Below are 20,608 nucleotides of genomic sequence, written 5' to 3'. Positions count from 1 at the left end.
TTGCGATCTCGTAGCCGAGTGCAGAACGTTTAAAAAAAATGTTTATGGGCGTTGCACCCTGGTTGCACCGCCCCATAAAAACAACCCACAGCCAGTCAAGCTATCAAGTATTTCCGCATTCAGTTCAAGTAACACCGTTGGATCAAGCGTGGCTTTGATTGCGCACTCTAAGATGTGCGAGAAATATGTCTCGGAACAATATAGCTCTCATCAAACCAGCGCCCTAGTGCATTCTATCAAAGCTGAACATTTCTGCCAGTGCTTGCATTTATAACAAAAAGTGACATTTGAATGACTTTTTGGCCACTTCTAGGCATAACTGACCGCATCCAGAGCTAGGGCATTCCAACTTAAAAATATGCCACTAAAGTGTAGCTTGGCGCCCCAGTCGCGACCTAACTGGACTGAGTGCTACTATAGCGCCGTGCTCATAAAGAGTTTGCACAGGCACTTGTAGAATTATTTAAAGGGTCGTTATATATGTGCGCTTTTATAAGAAAACAGTATAAAGTGCAGAAAACTACGCAATATTTTGTGAAAGCGGTAACAACTGTCAACGACCTAACGCATTCTATTGGGTTCATCGTTTTCAACTAAATGCTTGCATTTACTACAAAAAGTGGTCTTTGACTCGCTCACAGCCTTTATTATACACAATTGACCGCATCTAGTGCAAGTGCACTCCGAGTGTATGATGGTGGTGCAAAAGTCCTCAATCGAATACATAACTGGTTTTAAAAAACCTCACTAGGGTTTATTTAGCGCCACGTTCGCCACCCAACTGACCTGAATGTTACGGTAGCGCCGCACGGTTGGGCAATCATTTGGTTCCAAAATAATTTAATGTAAAAAGTCCAATATACAAGCACCTAGTTAAAGTGGGAAAATTAGGCGTCGTAGTTTGTGCAGATAATTCATTTTCTGAAAATGACAACCTGATACATTCTGTCTGGTGTACTCTATCTAGAAGTGCTTGCAATTGTTACAAGAAATGAAGTTTGATGCGTATTTTAGTCACTTTGAAACTTAACTGACCGCACTCAATGTGAGAGTAATTCTAGCGCAGCACTGGTGCAGAAAAAGTGTAGCGACGGGATGTCTTTGTAGGTTGGAAAAGCAGTCACGGGCGTCGCTGCAATTGTTGAAAAACTGGGCTGAATGCTATGGTAGCGCTGCACTACACTTATTGCCTTCTGCGGCGACCTAGGCTGCCTTCAAAGAAACGCACACTGCGAGTTCTCTTGCTCGCAACTGCATCAGGTAGAGTAGAAACCTCGCATTTGTTTCTTCGTTTGCTATTTAACAGTGACGGCAAAAGCCTGGAAGAGGCGATGAATTTAAGAGCTTGAGTGCAAGCTCCACGAACGGCGAACATTTCATCTCTGCCTTCAGGCGCATGATTCCTGCTGAAATCAGGATTTTTTGAGGGGAATTTTCGTGCATTGAGCATGAGGAATGCGGTAGACCGGGAAGGGGGCCGCCGGCCTGCGCGATAACTCCTGCGCTGTTTCGAAACGATGTCTGTATTCAACCCAGTAAATACACATGCATGTCTTCTAATTTACGACGTCGCGCGCGTCGTTCCGAGAAAAAAGAACCCAGTTTCAATTGCGCCCACTTTCAAACCTTGCATCGTACGATGCTTTCATTACCCCGCAGAATCCGCAGATCAGTCACAAATATGCGCGCCAGGAAACTTTACGCAGTCAGTTGGTTAGGTATGAAGTTTTTTTCACCACTACTGAATAGTGAGTCCTTTATGGTGATCACTCATAAAATTTAAGCTCGACTACAGGCCGTTTCATTGTTCTGACACCTGATTAATGGCAGCCTGAAGTACTTAGAATTTAAAGCTCTTGGATGTTTGAAGCTTGTTTTTTCAAGATTCAAGTTGCATTGGGTAAGTTTGCTCCAAATGTTATTTACACTGCATTCAGACCATCCACGCTTGAACAAAGCGCATGAGTCTCGGCTGAAGAAATTATGGTGGCTGACTTACAGCTGGAGGTGTAGAATTTCTGAATTATTGCTTGTTCACCTTGGTATAACCTAGCTTGCTTTCGTTTTTTCTTGCCTTCTTTTTCGTTAAAGAAACAACGTTTAAGAACCTTTCTCTTAAACATTAAGTCCTAAGTGTAATTTTTATATCGCATAGAAAAGAAACTATTAAGCTGCATTTTGATGCATCCTGAGGGTGATAAATTAGATATTTATATCATTAATTTTTTATGAAGTCGCAGAAAATCTTAATTTTTCCTTTTAGTAAGAAAGTTAAAAAGAAACTATCGCTGAAAGAAGAAATCAGCGGTGCTTCACGCAGGATGTGCAGGAGGAAGGAAAAATAATTTGTTCTGCTTGCCTCGCGATTTCACAGGCGCAGTTTTATACGTTTTGACGCGACTGAGTAAAGGTGTAGCGTGCCAGAAGGTTCCGACCGTAGTTGAAGTGCTTATGTCGTAATGCTTCTTTTTTTGTCCGCTGCACCATTCATCCGAGTCAGATGAGAGCTGCTTATCATTTTTTTAGATACGCTCGCATTTCCTCTGCTGCGTACCATTCAGGGCATCTGGCTTAAATGCTGTTTGTGCTGTTAATTGGATAGAGTAATAAAGACGTTCTGATGTAATTTCCTTTCATTTACATGGAGCAGGAGCAGTTGACGCGAACAGCTAGCATAAAAGTTTAGCACGTTTGTTATTGCTCAGTGCATAGTGAATGATGTGGGAAGACAGCGCTCCTTTTTCGCTGTACAAAATACTAAAATCGTGGGGGCAAAACTTGTCGGCTAGGAGTGACATCACAGGTGTCTTAAGTGTGGATTACAAACTTCCTGCGTTCAGATGGGCAACGTATTACTGAGCTCATTTCTAGACGGATTCTGACGACGTCATGACGGGTTCTGCAATCCTATTTTGCCCCAGATGGACATGAAACGTCCATCGTGTACATGCAGATGTCGAAACATCCCCTCTCTGGACTGATGGAAACCGTTCAAGATAGATCGTGCTACCGCTTCCACCGTGCCAGGTGCACACAACAGTCCAGCGAGCAACATGGCGGCGCCCAGGAAGCGCTTAGTGGAAAATGTTTTACCGATTTAAGACGTCGGAAAGCTGTGGTTGGATTAACCCTGCACGCTCCTGAGCCGCTGTTTAGTTTCGGATAGCTGTGCTAAAGACGTATTTTATCCATTTCTATGCTACCTGAAACAGTACTTTCCTGCTCGAGTGAGGGTGAGAGAGAAAGCCTGCAGCACCTAGCATTAGTTGTCGATCAACGCGGTGAAAAGAGATAAAATCATGGCGGTATCGGTGGCAGACTGGCGGCTCGGCTCTTGCTTTGGAAGCTGCCGCACCATTTTTCCTTACAGGGTCCCGACCGGCTCCAGTCGGCGCAACGCATCGCAAATACGCTCTGGCGTCAAGCGGTGCCCGCGCCGCACATACGTTTCATGTGTTGCTTAAGTTAAAACCCGTGTGTAAAACGACCGGTGCCGGCAGGCGCGCGAGGACGAAAGACGTGACAGCGCACATAAAGGCGGCCACACGCAAGAAATATCAGGATATCGTCGAATGGTTCAAACGTCCAGGATCCAGAGCAGGCTTGCTGAGGACGTCTACAGGAAAGGGTATTGGAACTGATCCCCAGAAAATATTAACAGTATCTTTTCTGGATCACGAAGATCTTTGTTTTGAGTAGCGTTTGAGTGCGTATTAATGAAACGCGAACAGGATGACTGAATAACTGTTACGCGAAACCAAAAACACAAAAGTATTAGCTGGTTAAGAAGAAATACAGGTATAGTACCAATGTACCCTACCTGTATTTCTTCCACGATGTTCAGTCTCCCTAAAGTAAAATCTCCTCGCTTTGCTGATCCTGTTTTGTCGTGTTCGCGGTTTCAGCGCTGACAGTCCGCAAAGCGTAAAACACTTGTAAACGCGTCCTGTGCGGCACACGCATCCATTAGCACCAGTATGTACTGAGAAAGTATTGAGAAGCAGAACAAAATGAGCGACGGCCTGCTCGCTGGCCAGTGTGCCTTGAGCAATTATGAAATTACGAGCAGGAGCTTGGTCGCATTCGCGTTTGCTCAGCATGCTCCTTTTTTGCTTTTCGCTCCTTTTTTGCTGATACTCAGTATGGCTAAAAACGTGCAAGATATGAAGAAGACTGGGGCAAGGTGCTAGCAAATGCACGCAGCTCAAAATGTACTGACATTCTGCTACAGAGTTAGTTGGTGTGAATAAAACATAATGAAAACAACGACAGAAATGGGAACACAGCATTGCTACACTACTCGCATAGTTGCATTTATATCATTTATTAAGGATATGCACGCACCCGACATGACTGATTTCCACGAAATTTTTAGCTGCATCTAATGATTTGTCCAGCCCTCTTCCTCGATTATTTGAGCACTTTATCGGGCTCCTGGAACGGGTTACACCGAGGGAAAGAAGAGCGAAAGACTGATAGATACTTGTTGAATCCTCCAGCATCCTCCCGCGAATGTTTTCGATCATGGAGGAAGGAAAGCTCAGGAGAGGCCCTCGCTATCCGAGCTGCACACCAGAAAGTGTGCCGGAAGTCAAGCGCTTTCGCAAGGACTTCTGGGAGTCTTTGGCCGACAGCCCAGCCAATGGTAACACTGGGCGCAGAGGCGTCGTCTGCTACACTGTCTGCTGCGCATGCGCAAGCGCGCCGAGACGGCCGGGGGGGGGGGGGGGGGGGGGAAGCAGAGTGGAGCGGCTTCACAAAATGTAACGCAACCGCCTTTCCTGAGTTCTTTCCTTCCTCCATGTTTTCGATATAGCTTATGCAGCAAGAGCGACATCGGCAGTTTGAAGCGACTCTCGCCTTTTCGCTCTTAAAGGAGTGGCGGCACCAAATTTTTCGGAGTATGTTTTTAGTTTGTAATAGTGCGTACGACATCTGTAAACATGTCAGCGCTCAATAAATATTTTGTAATTGATTTTTTCCTCTGTCGCAGCAGGAAACGCAATCGCAGCAACAATCGCAGCAGGAAACGAGCAGGAAATCATGGCTGCTGAGCTGTCGAAAGGAAACGAAATTCCTTATCCAGAAGGGCCACGGATGGGGTGCTGACACAGCGGTCTTTTAGGATCGCGATTTTTTTCGCTTCTCTCGCGTGATTCGGTCACTGCACCTGCTCAGCACGCTCGTGTCACTCAAGTGAGGAGTGCATTTACAACCGCGGCAATGAACGCCCAGATGGCCTGAGATGCCGATCCGAATTCCGATCGGAAGATCGTAAAAAAAAAATTGGCAGTGGTTTAGCTCTGGTTAAACCTGGAGGATTGCGAAAGCAACGAGGAGAGAGAGAGAGGCGATGGAGAGCGCGCGGCAGCGGCCAACGTTAATGGAACTAACGTTGGCAGCGGCGGCGGCCCCGGCGCGCTAGCTATGCGCCGCTACTGCGCATGCGCAACTGGCGAGCGCGGCGGCGGCACCTCTGAGTCACCCGCGCAGAGACGGCGGCGGCGCGCCGTGTGACGTCACTGCTCCTCGCGCATGCGCAGTATGGCATTTCGTCGGCTCCGCGAAATAGCTCGGCGGCTTGCATAATGTTGTTTTCGCAACAAAAGTAGTAATAAATGTATGTTCAGCTCCAGATCGTCTGTCAAGCCTGTGCAAGCGTGTAAATCAGATGGGTCGCAGATACGTTGGCTGCACCACGAATAATCGCGATCGGTTTGTTTCTTGTGCTCAAGGCGGAGTTTACTCAATTCCCTTGTCTTGTGGTCATGCTTACATAGGCGAAACCGGCAGATACCTTAAGAAAAGACTGTCAGAGAGCAACTACAATGTAAGCACACGAATCTCAGGCCATCTGGGCGTTCATTGCCGCGATTGTAAATGCACTCCTCACTTGAGGCGTGCTGAGCAGGTGCAGTGACCGAATCACGCGAGAGAAGCGAAAAAAATCGCGAGCCTAAAAGACCGCTGTGTCAGCACCCCATCCGTGGCCCTTCTGAAGAAGGAATTTCGTTTCCTTTCGACAGCCCAGCAGCCATGATTTCCTGCTCGTTTCCTGCTGCGATTGTCTATGATTCATGTCTTATCCTTCTTGTTGTTTTTGATGCCTTGATACCTATGTGTCAGAGCAATAAAATTCCAGTTGTTAGTCAGCGCCTGTGTTTCGCCTCCCCTTTTGCGCTGTTTTCGTTGTGATGGAAAACCATGCTAGCGCGTGATGTGTTCTTCGAATAAATACAAATATAAATTAAGTACTGAGTGCAGGCGAATTTCGCGTGGTGATTCATGTTTACTGATGTCTTACGCATCATCCGAAATGCAAAATACACTACGAAAATTTTGGTGCCTCTACCCATTTAACTCATACAATAAAAACAAAAAAAAATGGTGGTCGATCCGTGTACTATTGCAGTTCGGTTTTCACATCGGTTCCGGTGTTCAGATCCAGTGTTCACGGATGGCAGTTGTTCGGATAGCGATAATGGGTTAACGTACATATATGCGGAATTGGTGATTCTTTACGTTAACAGATCCCTGGGAGTCTTGCTACCACTCCCGGCGCAGTGGTGCAGCAGTCAAGTGATGCGCCACTGCCCTTTGTCAGGAGCTGCCATTGTTGGATCTTTGGTTGCTTGAATTAGATTTCTGGTTGCGATCCAGGTTGCTCTTCCTTAGAAGCCTCTCACGATTAATTGAGCTGGCGCCTGACACGGTGAGCTGCTGCCACAAAACTGGCTTCAGACAAACACACAACGGCTAAATCGGGGAATGGCCAGTGCTAGCGCACTAAAATATAGATTACATGCTGGTACTATGCTCCGCCGACAAATACATCGCCCGGCTTACCCGTGCAGCCTGCTCAGGATTCTGGGTATGCGGATCCAATCCAACCAGCGGGTGGACCACACGGTAAGACTTCTAACAAGCTCAGCTGCACAAGTCACAAGAATGGTCTCCGGGATCTACAACAGGAGAACAGGCCTAAGAGAAGAGGACGCAATCCGCGCCCTGGTAGTAAGCAGGGTCACCACAGCCTCTCGTATCAGCGAACACTGCTCAAAGATCTAGAGCAAATAGATGCTATACTGAACAAGACGGCTCTGGGACTTCCGACCAAGACCTCCAATGAGAAATTGGCGGCGCTGGGAAGCAACCCATCCGAGGAACATAAAGAGGCGCAGCTGGTAGCTCAGAAGCTCAGACTAATGCAGATGTCTTCGGGGCGCGCAGTGCTCCAGTGTAGTTGTCCCCCGGGGGACAACTACACTGGAGGCACACGCAAAGGAGACCTACGTAGTTGTGGCAGTCCCAAGGCACATGCACAGGGAAGCACACCACAGCCGCACAGCAGCCAGAGCGAGAGCACTAAACCGTAGGTTTGGCGGTCGAAGGAACTCGAGACACGTGGCCGCCTCATACAAAGCTCAACATGGGGCTGTCGTTATAGTAGTAGACGGGTGCCTGAGCAAAGTGAACTTCTCGAAGCCGAACAGGTGGCACTTGCTCTAGCCATCTGAGAGGGCAACAAGAAAGGAATGTCCTTAATAATACTCACGAACTAACAAGAAGCACGGAGAAGGTACACTGGACTCTGGTACAACCAAGGCCGCGTGTCCAGGAGCGCTGCGGGTGTACAGGAAAGAATCTGGAATCTCGAAACAGTATAATATGAACCCCTGCGCACGAAGACATCGCGGGTAACGTCAAGGCGGATGCCGTCCCAAGAGGGTATGCTAACCGAGCGGGGGACGAAGGCGAGACCGCCGGGAACGTCGCTAGAACCTACGGGGACACTTTAAACACTACAGGATCGTAAGGAGACATACCCTCCTGCGCACGAAAGCTTGAAAAGGGAGCAGTCGGTGACCTGGAGACAGCTGCAGACAAATATACTCTAATCTACACATACTAAGTGAAATCTACCCCTCCTATGTCCACAATCTCCTATGCGGTTAGACACTCACCCTCTATCACACTACCTTGACTTGCCAAAAGTAAACGGCAGTGGTAAACATAACGAATCCCAACACGGAGCAGTGGGAGGTTGCGGTGTCCAGCTTTGAAGTCCGCGATCAGCTCCATCTGCATGGTAGAACGAGCTCGCCAGGCAGCCGAAGCCGCTGGCTCCCTTGACCTGAGGAGCCTACCATGAAGACTTCGAAAATCTTCACCTTCTTTGGAACAATAAATATTTTTCAATCAATCAATCGCCCTGCTTTGTTGATTGCTCTTGTTGGCGCCATCGCTGTCCCGCCACAGCCGGACTGGAGGGGAATGATCGCGTCGCCGTCGGCAAACCAGCCATGCACCCCATGTGCGTACCTCCTCCTCCCGCTTTGTCTAGCAGCGTCGTTGCGGTTTTTCTCGCAGTTAGAAGTTGTCGCTAGCCAACGGTAGCCGCTCACAACTGACGTCACGCGGGTGATATGACGTCGTGAGGCAGGATTCGTGCGAGAAACCGGCAGCAGACATTGCCGTGAGGCCCGGGAATAGCAATTATTAAAGAAAATTATTAGCTGACTTTTGAAGGTCGGCACGAACTCTAAATAGCCTTTACTCTATACAAAGCACGCATTTTATACCCACCTTCAAAACCATTTCGTGGGCCCTTTAATGCAATCCGATTTCCTGAAAAACTAACATTTTGATTAAAGGACAAATTACCTACCTAAATGTCCTTAAGTCCAATGAACATCGCATGGAGATCCCCGGGGCACAAAAAAGTGTGGCCAGGAACATATGGAAGGAATGCCCGCATGATCCTGAAGATCCAATCAAATCAAAGTTTATCGCCTGGAAACTTTCAGATTGAGTGGAGGTGCACGAAAAAGCTGCTCGTGTACAGTTGACTGGCTGACAGCACCAAGTTTGACACAGCGGCATCTTTATAAACGCACTCAAGATTGTTTTTTTGGTTTGGTTTTATGGGGTTTAACGTCCCAAAGCGACTAAGGCTATGAGAGACGCCGTAGTGGAGGGCTCCGGAAATTTCGACCACCTGGGGTTCTTTAACGTGCACTGACATCGCACAGTACACGGGCCTCGAATTTCTCCTTCAAAGAAATTCAGCCGCCGCGGCCGGGATCGAACCCGCGTCTTTCGGGCCAGCAGCCGAGCACCATAGCCACTGAGCCACCGCGGCGGCTCTAAACGCACTCAAGAGAACGCAGTCAAGCTCGAAGGAAATATCGCGAAAAAAGATCGAAACACAAAAGAAAGCACTCAAGGATCATTAATTAAAAAGATCATTCTTATATACATCCATTCATACGTTATCGCACTGTGCAACCGAAGAGAAGAGAATGGGGAAGTAATTTTCAAATTAATTACTGTTATGATCCATATATGCATATCCTTGCGAAATCTCGCATGGACTTCCCATGGATGCCAAAGTTGTCACAGGGTGTAGTTCTTGCTTTGGGCTATTGTTAAACAGTACAGTGTGCCTCATACATCAACATCGATAATGCTGCAGAGGGATCACCCAACTGTATATCGATCACACCTCCATTCCTCGAAATATAAAGCGCTTAGAATTTTTTTCAGCCGCACATTAAACTTCAATAGGGAAGCGCACCTAAAGTTTGTCCCCACTGCACCAGCGCCGCCTCTCCCCTGGCGGTCATTTCCGAACATCTTCCCGGGCACGTCGTCGGCGGAGCGCCTCGACTGGTACGCATGCTGCTCGCACCGCTGGCACTCTTTCTTTCATTGTTAGCACGCACTGTACTGCTCGTGGGTGCACAAAGGAGGTGTTTACATTCGTTGTGAGTCATGGCTGGAATTCCGCGACGTTCAAAGAGAAACTTATTATGTCGGGGGCTGTTGCATATAGTTCTCTGAACACCAAGGTACAAGAGATGCCCGTGGACAGATTTCCTGGACATATCCTACATAAAAAAAATTTTGAATATTGGAAAATTCTAAGGTAGTGTAATGGAAATAATGAATGTAATGTTTTAATTGCTCGCATCGAGCAGTTGACGATAGCAAAAACGTTAAAAGGAATAAGAAACATACAAGATTGTCGACGGGAGATTGCTATAGTGAAATCTTTCAATATACGAAAAAAAAATGCGTTCATACACTCTTCCCCGTTCAAGTTTTTGGTTGAGGGCGAGAGACGGCAAGCCTGCCCAGTCAAAAAAAAAACCATTGAGATTTCCAATTGGAACCAGTTGATTTTTGGGCACCATTGGAACCAATTGGCTAGAAACCAATTGGAAAGACCAATTGGTTCCAGTTGGCTTTTGAGCCGATTGGTTCCAATGGTGTCTGAAAACCAATTGGTCCCAATGGTTTTTTTTTGACTGGGTAGTGCCAATCAACATTTTTCTACGGAATTGAAATTAACATGATTTTTTGGAAATCAAAGCCAACAGACACACATACATCACACACAAGCAACACTGCACATTCAGGCACTAGTAGCATACATTAGCTCAATATTTACATCCAGAGAACACACTTCTGCTCCAACTTATATACCCAATTTATTAGGCTCTCATGCTGGGGCCGGTGGTGCTTGCCCACTGAGCGCAGTTATTTAATTTAATTTCAGCTCCAGTGGTGGTATAGGTGATGAGTACAATTTATTAGGCTAAGCTGCTGGTAGCTCTTATTTTAAGTACCATATTAGTTCTACCTTTTTCGTCAAACATGCAAACATTCATTGGTTAAATTGGGTGCAGTTTGGCGGACCAATTGGATGCAATGGGTAAGATCAATTGGGCTCACCAATAGGAAACCCTAATGGTCCAATTGGATGCAATGGGTAAGACCAATTGGGCTCACCAATTGGAAACCCAAATGGTCCAATTGGATAGTCCATTTGGACCATCCAATTGGAACACCATTCCAGTTGGAACCAATTGGAAACCCAAACGGTCCAATTGGATAGTCCATTTGGACCGTCCAATTGGAACACCATTCCAATTGGAACCGATTGGAAACTGAACTTGTCCAATTGGAACCCATTGGAAATCCAATTGGTTCCAATGGTTTTTTTTGACTGGGTGGATAACTGCTGTGCGCAGGGCGAAGTAAGCCTTTTTCTGTTGCTAAATGTTTTGTATTTTGCACGTGTAATGTTATTTCAGACCAGTTTCGCTGTAATTCACTAAGCATGCAGTGTTTAAAGGGACACTGAGGAGAAATTGAAGTTGGCTTGTATCGACAGAATACCAGCTCCTGATTACAAAAACGCCACTCATACTGACAACAAAGCTCTTGTGACGTAGAAAAGAGCAAGAACCAAAATACAGGCATCGCCGCCACAGGCCAAGCTCGCAAGTACAAGCGTCATGACGGCATAGGACAAAACAGTGTTGCTAGAACCAATGGTTCTAGCAACGCTAGGACACGAGAAGCACAAATCACTGAGGCGCAGCCAATGCATGTGCAAATCTCCTTGACGTCGCCAGATGGCGCCACATGCCCGGCAGCTACGCGCGCTCCTGAAGCATCGGGACCAATCAGCGCCTGCTCACCGGCGTTAGGCGGGCTCCCGGTATTCCGCTAGCGGTAACAAGGTACACGGTATGCTAAAGGTGTCTGTTTGCGAGAACTTCGTTGACGACTTCGAGAACGAGATCCATCGTAACGCTGGCAAAACGCCGGTGCAAACGTAAGCGAAGCGACTGTAGCCTTCAACGTGCGGCCGGCGGTATCTTTATTTTCGGCTGCTGCTAGGCCGCACTGCTGGCTGCCAGAAATCACGGAGTCTGCGTCACGTCATGTTCACGTCATATTTCACGTCACTTAGTCCTCTGTCGTCATAGGAGAATCCCAAGTTTGAATCAGAGCGGCGGGAAAAACTTTTTCAACTTCGAATCCAAATTTCTTAGAAATAAATGCATTTTTCGCTGCCGGCCAAGTGGCAACAAAGCCATGACATGCCGAACTATCGGATTTTGCTATAAAAAAATTATTAATAGTGCTCTCCTCACTGTCCCTTTAATAGTAGAGCTCCGGCTAACGAAACTCTTTTCTTTTTTTGTCAGTAAAGCCATCTGCCGGCCAGGTAATGTAAAAAAAATTATTTTGGAGACTGACATGAACAGCTGCTCTATACAGATTCATTAGAGGCAAGGTCAGTGAGCGTCTCATTATTCCGACGTGTGGTGACGCGCCCAGATCAATTTTCGAATTTACTTTACATGTAAAAAAATTCTAAAAATAAAAGTAGTCAAAATGTTTGCTTGCACATGAATGAACATTTGTATATGAGCGATATGGCTCCGCAAATAAACTGTTTTGGGGATACGCGTGCTGTTTCTTTCTTTTTCGTGCTCTTTTTCATGCTCATCGTTGGACGTAAAATGGCGGCCTCCACCATGCGCAAGGCAGATCCGGGCATGATTCGTGCTTGTGGTTATAGTGAACTAGAAATGATTTCTAGTTCACTGTACTTGTGGTGGTTCACAAACACTGATAGTGCAGCCGCGAGTTTACATCGACCCCGACATTCGGCGTTGCGTTGCGAGCCCCTAATAATTCGCCGGTTGTTGTAGAGTTAAATGAAATGAAATGGAATTATGCATACTATAAAGAAGCGATCCACAAAAGAATGAGACTCAGCTCCAACATAAGGCTTTTCATTTCGGCTGCACACTTCCTGAATTTCCGAAAGCCCCGCTGCACTGAAAAGATATTCCCGCACTTCACAATTTGCGAATGCGCGCAAAAGTATATTTTTTTAAATACGAGTCAACATTAGGTGCTTGCCCAGTCATGCCTCCTGTTCTTTAGGAGAATGCGCATATAAATGTCTCCCTCACTAAGCAGAGTTACTTGTTTTGACTATGCGCGTAGGAGAAAGCAAGTGTCAGAGCTTGTGAACTCGGCCGGTGGCCACCTGCCCGTTGCTTCAAGGTCCTAAGACCCGTGTCGCTGATGGGGCGAGAGTCGGCTCGTGCGGAGCAAGTTTTTCCTTTTTTTTTTTAAAGCGCCTTCACAGTGACAGCTTTCAGCTCATCTGCAACTACCTCTGAGAGAGTCTATCCAGTTGGTGAATCCATGCCTAGCCCAGTGCCTTAGCGAAGATACGACCGGTTTTGCTGATGGGGCGGAAGTCGGACCATCCACGCATTAGCTTTTTAGTGCAATGGCACTTATAATGGGCATTCCCCACATTTAGCCGTTGCGTTTGTTTGCCTGCTTGTTTCTGAAGCATGCTTTGTGGCAGGCTGCCCACCTGCCCACCGGGTTGTGGGCAATCTGCCTACGCGTGTGTGTATGTGTGCGACCCACCGCTTGAACAAAGCGTCTTTATTCCTGGACACCCTGGCACTCTGCGCGCGATCCTCAGAACAGAGGTGACGATGACGGGTATATACAGGCAAGGGCGTCCGCAGAACTTTTTCCAGGGGGGTGCACCCGATGTCCGGGGATGGGGGAGGAGGTAGGTTTGTAGTTGTTTTCTACTAGGGCATAAATAATGTCCGTAATTCCAAGGGGGGGCAACCGCCCCCCCTTGCCCCCCCTTCCGGACGCCCATGTATACAGGTGAAAGATGTAAAAGTTCGCGCATCGCGCTCACACTAATCCCCTTGGCAAGAAAGCGGCCACCCTGGTCGCTTTTTATATGGAGGAGGGGCGACGCTCGTAGGGCTTCATGCGTGAGACATGAACGAGTACCTCTTCTGAGTGTCGACACCGATCAGCAACGGTGTGCATGCGACGGGAAAGCCGGTAGTTCACGAGAGATGTTCGTTGCAGCACAATGTAAGGCCCAATGAAGTGGTGAAGGAACTCGCACAAACCAGGAGTGAGGGTCCGGTGTCTACAAGGGAACTTCATCTCCAGGGAAAAAGGAGATACTAGTGCGTGGTGCTGGTTGAATGGTACGACAAAACAGCGTTGACGGACGGGACGGAAGAAAAAGAAACAGACACATGCGCTGAACATACAACAGATGAGTGGAGGCAATAGGCAGAAAGGAAAGTGCCCGATGTACAAGAAATGAATCTAAGAAGAGGGCTGAGTAGGGCTGGTTGGTTCGAAAAGACTGAAGAGGTGACACAAAACCAGTGTGTGCAGTATACATGGTCTGTTCTGAAAGTAGTAGGACTCATTTTTTTAAACAAAATTTATTCAAGAGAATAGTAAAAACGATTACAATTTTTCAAGGTAGCACCCTTCTGCACCTACACACTGCTGCCAATGAGTTTTACAGTTTTCGTACGCCTCCAGGAACGCCTGGACCGGAATGCTGTTTAGCTCCCTCATCACGGCCGGTTGAACCACCTCTACCGATCTGTGATGTTTCCCCTCGAGCGTCGATTTTATTCTCGGGAATAGAAAAAAGTCTGGCGGGGCCAAGTTGAGGCTGTAGGGGGCCTGAGGCAGCGTTGCCGCCTTCTGCTGGGCAAAAAATCGGAGTCCTCATTCACATGGAGTCCTCATTCACCGGTTGGCCATTTCCTCCTCTGACAACACTCCCGGCACCAACTTCGCGCACGCTTTCCTCATGGATAAGTTTTCTGTCACGATCTCAAAAACTTGGGTTTGAGGAATGCTCAAGTCATCAGCAATCATTCTGATACTCATTCTACGATCAATATTTCCCTCGCTACACATTTTCGTTGGTCTTGCTGGTCGAAGGGCGTCTGAAGCGGTCGTCTTCCTCCACTCTTTCCTTACCTTCTTGGAGAAGCTTGTGCCGCTCAAAAAACACCTGATCTACCCATGGAAGCCTCACCGTAAGCCTCCTTAATCATGTTGTGAGTCCCTTTGCCCGTTTTACCAAGATTTACTCAAAATTTGATCGCGTATCGCTGATCCAGTAAACGCTCGACGATTCTGCATGACGAGACGTTTCGACAGGGGTTCACAGTACAAGCGACCTCCTCTCTTCAATGGCCGAGAGCCGACTGCCGATTTTCCCCAGCATTCCCAATATCCCCCTTCAACGACCCTGCACGCGCAGACCACCTCTCGTCCGCCCGTTCGCCCAGGAAAAAACCAGTCCTACTACTTTCAGAACAGACCCTGTATGTCCACTAAAATACCTTTTTTCATTGAGCTTATATACTGCATTCATTGGGCCCTTCTCCTGAAGCCAGTAGCACTGGTCCATTCAGTGAAGTTATCGTATTTAATCATGACTGCAGAGATGGTGAAAATGATGTAAACAGTTCAGTTGATTAAGCTCCCAATACCTTTTTTCCCAGCACCTCATTATTTCTCTGTTCTGTGCTTGTACAGAGCAATATGCAGATCTCAGCCATGAAAATCATTGGCTTCCAATTTGGCTTTCCAGTTGGAAGCCTTAAGGTCATCCAATTGTGAGGTCTAATTGGACAATCCAATTGCAGCTGACTGGAAACTCCCATTGGAATGCCCAACTGTGCGCTTCAGCTCGACCTCCGAACTGGAAGCAAGGAAACCAATTGGGCCACCAAATTGGATTCACGAGTCTAATTGGCTGACCTATTGAGTCCATTTAATTCCAATTCAATCCACTTGGAATGCACAATTAGACTGGACGCAGTGTTTATTTTTTACCTGGGTAATGCATGCAATGAAGGACAATAGACTTACAGGTTGGCTAGTAGTGTTTATTCATATGCTTGGCAAACATCATAAGGCATATTCATATTCCAGAATTTGCATCATAATTAACATGCACAACTATATAAAAATATGAACTGTGGAGTACAAATGTCGAGAAGACCACGTGTCAAAATAAAGGCAAAATACAAAGATGCTAGCATACTTACAATGGAAGCCAGCACAAACAGACCAGCTGCACACTTAGTGTTGCCTACCTTTTTGAAACGGCAGCCTCTGGCAGCAACGTCCTTTCTCACTTTGGCAATAAGTCTGACAAGTTTCACACACAGGGCCATTACAAGCTTGTGTTCTCATTAAACATGTATGCATGATGAAAGCCTACACCTCTTCATGCACATCAAGTGCAAAGTCAACACTCACACAGGCAGAAAAACAAGTGCTACAGCTTAGTTTACAAGATGACCCAGCACATGTTATCCCATGCATTTGCTCTTGCTTTGCTAAAAGCTCTTAAAGTTGCACAGCTCCAAAATATCTGCCTTGATAGTTCACACACACAGAAAAATGGGCACCGTGCTGCTTTTATGACTGGCCAAATGTATGCTACTTTCTTTGGCTAGAGCTTCTGGTTGCTTCATGAACAAAGAATGGAACTGACTTTGAAGGACATAACAATGTTGCTGTTGCTCTGCAGCAAGGTATCTGGTTGCTAGACTAACTTGACTATGGTTGTAACACCGTGTCTGATCTGCTATACATGTCCTCTCTATGCTTAGTTCCTTTGCTTGTGCATAGGCGGCTCGTGCAAACATCGGGCACTCAAAAAGCTTGACTCACTCAAGGCACAGCGGCAAAGGCAAGAAATGGCACACCTATATATATATATAAAAAAAAGAAGATTCATTGCAAAGGACTGCAAATGCGAACCAAGGCTTGCTGGCCTAAGCTAGAAGTGTGAACAGGAACAGCATATGAAATAGACATCACAATAACTTACTCCCGCTCGCAGCCATTCATCCACTTAATAGTGCACAAGATTTACAGCACTTTGGTTTTTCTGTGGACTAGACATTTTTCGAGGTATTCAGTCCTGGCAGAGCACCAAGAAAATTGCTTACTGACAACAAAACATCCATGGGTAACACATGTATTCCAGCTTTAACAATAACAGTGCTTTCAAGAACACAACTGAGTGCTTTTGTGGTGGCTGCTATGTGCCAAAAACATTCTCTTTCCAACTGCTAGTCACTGATAAGGTGAGTGCTATACAGTTGGATTCAAGCCTATCTAATCTTATTAACATGGAATATAAATGAGGAACAATGATTCTCTTTTCAGCAGATGTTGCCATGAAAGCTTGTTGTATAGCGTGACACAGGGGTCATGTCATCATTCATTCAACTGCTTGAATCTGGATAACTTGTGCACGGTAGACCATTATCCAAAGCTTCGTAATGCAGACTGGGTTAACGGAAGATATAAATATTTTACGTATATATATACAACAGTTCTGCGAAAATATGTACTCCAAATGAATGCCTCTCAACATTTGCCGAAATGGCATTATGCTTCAGAATTTGATTTGGCACATCAATAACACAGTATAAACTGAAAGTGCAGTGATCACAGGATTGATCTCATTGCAGTTCATGCTCAAAACACCAATTCTTCAGCAAACTGTATGCATCCATCCAAGAAGTATTCATCTGGAAAAACTCAACAGGCTCCAAAAACAAAAATGATCCAAAGTTCACACAAATCGTGAGTAAAATAACTATAGTATAAAGCATAGTTTTTTTTCAGTAACAGTATTTTGCCCAAGTGTTACATTCTGTTGGCCATTAAAAATTGGAGAAGCCATTTTGAAAGGCATGCAAGCATTACGCATGCATGAAAAAAAGTTAGGTTTGTTGATTTAGTTTGAGCATGTATACATGGTTGGCCAACATGCTACAGAGCGGACAGAGTCCAGAGCTAAAACCGACTGACATTTTCACCCTCAAAAGGGTGCTCAGAAGTTTGAGCCAACAGTTGGATATATTCAGTTCCAACCAGAAATTAATAGCCTTATGAAATAACAAGCAAAGAAGGTAGGTGGACATTGTGATGACAGTGCAGCTTATCAACAAGTGCAAAGGTGGCCCATAGCTGTGCTATAGCGGTAATAAGAAACTGAAAGGAAACTAGCTAAAAGTTTAGTGGATGATGGTACACTGACGATGGAAGCCACTCAGGGAGTTTTTCTCCTGAACAGAAAGCATGTCCATGCGGAACCAGCACATACATAGCTTCAGTTGAAAATAAGAAATTACAGTGGAATAATCATGGAAGGTGCTATACATCAGATGCTGTGCACAGGAGAACTGTGTGACAGGGAACATATAATTAAATTTCTGGGTGCAAATGCTCTTCCTGCATATGGAGTGGCTTTACAAGCAAAAAAGAAAGAGTACTTATGTACCATTCGGTAGAATATTTTTTCTTGCAGGGATTGATATGTCGACACTAGATTAATTGATTTTTAAACATAGGTTACTATCTTTTTCCCTACATCAGCTCATAGGAGCAATAAACTGGTTGCTGAATGGGCCATTGAGATGGTGGCTTGATCTGGCAAAATGTCTCCTTAAATGATGAAGCAGTATGCCGAGTGCAAGAGCTCAATGCCATGTCTTCAGCTTGAACTCTAGCATCAGTGCTACTGACCACTTAAGAGCTTCACAGATATAATACAGGAATTTTAGCCACTTGGGCGGTTCCCACTAAAGCTGCCCAGCATTGTAGTCTGCGTCTCCAGCCAGCACCCAGATGTGCATAAGATGATTAGTCATCTGGCACGGGCGGTGCGGGTACGTCAGGGATGCTGAGCCGCACCTGCTGTTTGTTGGATTGCATTGGGGGTGGTGCACCAGCTGCCCCCCATTTGGGGATGTCGTAGTAGTGCCTGCCATCGTCGGGCTCTGGGCAGACCAGTGGAGGTGGCCCAATGCGTCGCAGAGCGGCCACTGGGAAGTCGTAGTCAAGAAGAGGGTTGTGTCGCTGATCAACAGGTCGTGGCACTTGCGGAATGTCGTAGTATATGCCTGCCGATGGGTTTGCCGCTGGCTTAGCTAGAGGAACAGTGAGAAAAGACATGGGAGCAATCACTGTAAATGTTGCAGTCAAGAAAGCTGGGCAAGTTGGCACAGGTTCATGCCAGACAACAGTGTGATGGACAACAAGGACTTGAAGGGAAGAAACGGGATGGGATAAACACTGTTCCAGGTGGACAAAGGCCGTAACTCACTTGGCAAAGAAACTATCCTGGCCTTAGACACACTAGGGACTAAAACTGACAACGAATGCCGGGTCCTTGAGGTTAAAGTATAAAGAGATGAGCCCACTGTACAGGAAATAATGTTGATTAGCAAAGAAAGCTAGGCAAATTGGTACAGATTCATGGTAGAGAACAGTGTAGTGGACAACACTGGCTTTGTTTTGTTTTGTTGCCTACCATGGCTAAGTCCTCTAGTTTCCTGCGATTCATTCCGTGAAAAATCGTGGATTTTAGCATTTTTCGTGAAAATATGCATTCTATAACATTGGGCATAACATTCTAGCATTGGGAAACACATTGGTGTTTCTATAACATTGGGTTCATGGAAGTCAGTGGGAATAATAAAACGGTGGGAATATGATTAATTTAATTGCCTGAATTTTCTTAAAACGCTGCATGTGGTAACAAACTAAGTTGTGTTCGTGGTTAGACACACTTCCTCTATCCGCCCAAGCAAGTTAGTGTGTCAAGCAAGCTAGCTTTTGCGTCAAGCACTGAGGTTGTGGCAGGAGCACACCCGCACGCTTCTATGGGAGGTGTCACGATGCTGGTAACTGCCGAAAGCAATATCACCATGTTTGCACAAATATAATGCGAGTGCTTTTTTTCTTGGATCATCTATAGCTGTTTCAGAAAGCTCCACATATTATATCTGAAACCAAATTACATAAATGTAGTGCGAATTTTTCTTCGCTGTTTGAGACACCCACAGCGAGCTCACCCATTAGGCAAGTGGCCTGTGACAAAAAGCAGCTTCTTGACGGCCCTGAGCCATTGAGGTGAAGCGCACTGCCACTGCTGTGCGAAAGGTCACATGCGTTAACGCATGGGAGGCTTTCTGCGGAATGTAACAGATTCTTTGTTCTGCGGAAAGTTGGGTGCCTTAACCATGACTTTTCAGTGTTCTGAACAGTGTCAGTTCATACATCATCACAAGGTATACATCAAGTGAAAACAGTGGGCAAAAAAAAAAAACTACAGAGAATGTTTACTACATTCGAATTGGAGCGAAAGCCCAGATTTGTGCTACGTAGAAGATGACGGTGAGCAGGCAGTGCTGTGGGACAGAGCAGATGGAAATTGATGAAGACGACACTGTCCAATGCACAGTGCGAGAGTGTGGTGCAGTTTAACACGAGGCATGTTGGCTGTGGCGATAGCCTAGTGGTGTCACTGAGCGGCCCTTAAAGGAGATCTGTTTGCGCAGCCGCGGGTTCGACTCCCAGTCATGGATATTGATTCAATTTCCTTTTCTCTTTTTCATGGTTTGACCTCTAACTCAGCAGAAGATCAAATCTGCACGGTCTGCAAATGAAGCCTGAGGTCCCGTAGTGAAGCTTTCGCTTCAAAAGAAAAGGGTTCTGTAGATGTAGCTGAAGGAAGTGGGGAAGGGTAGGAGCAGTTGAATCCTGTGGTCTATAGCAGCGCAGACTAAATAATGTTTGCTGCCAGTTGTGAAAAAAATTGGAGAGAACACAGCAAAAAAGAGCCTGCTCAGCAACCTTGCAGAAGGATGTTGATCTGCTACCTTGTGCTATGCACCACTTGCCATGAATGCAACATGACTAACCCAACAGCATGCACAATGGCTGTAGTGGCCATGTGTATTAAAAGAATGAGCTTTTACACCTGTTCCAAGAGTGTTGAAGGTGCCATCCTCTATCCGGCCAGGCCAATATGCATTCATGGTCTTTGCAAGTTGTATGCATCTTGGCATTAAACATGCATTAATGCTTATCCATATCTCAAGAGGGGAACGGTTATACCTATTCCTCT

At 46.2% G+C, this 20,608-nt stretch overlaps 1 protein-coding gene across 8 annotated transcripts in view; it reads right to left on the bottom strand.

Moving 5' to 3' along the window:
- Positions 1–15,546: 15,546 nt before the first annotated feature.
- stumps (DBB domain-containing protein stumps) overlaps positions 15,547–20,608 on the bottom strand; it is a 98,652-nt gene continuing 93,590 nt past the window's right edge. For all 8 annotated transcript variants that reach the window (XM_089581596.1, XM_089581597.1, XM_089581599.1 and 5 more), the window contains one exon: positions 15,547–18,626. In XM_089581596.1, the coding sequence (XP_089437722.1) occupies positions 18,340–18,626 (287 nt within the window). In that variant the 3' untranslated portion in view covers positions 15,547–18,339. The remainder of the gene's footprint in view (positions 18,627–20,608) is intronic.

This window comes from Amblyomma mixtum, chromosome 3, assembly GCF_055824585.1.
Source record: "Amblyomma mixtum isolate Tamu chromosome 3, ASM5582458v1, whole genome shotgun sequence".
Lineage (NCBI taxonomy): Eukaryota > Metazoa > Arthropoda > Arachnida > Ixodida > Ixodidae > Amblyomma > Amblyomma mixtum.
This window is presented reverse-complemented; position numbering and strand designations above follow the sequence as displayed.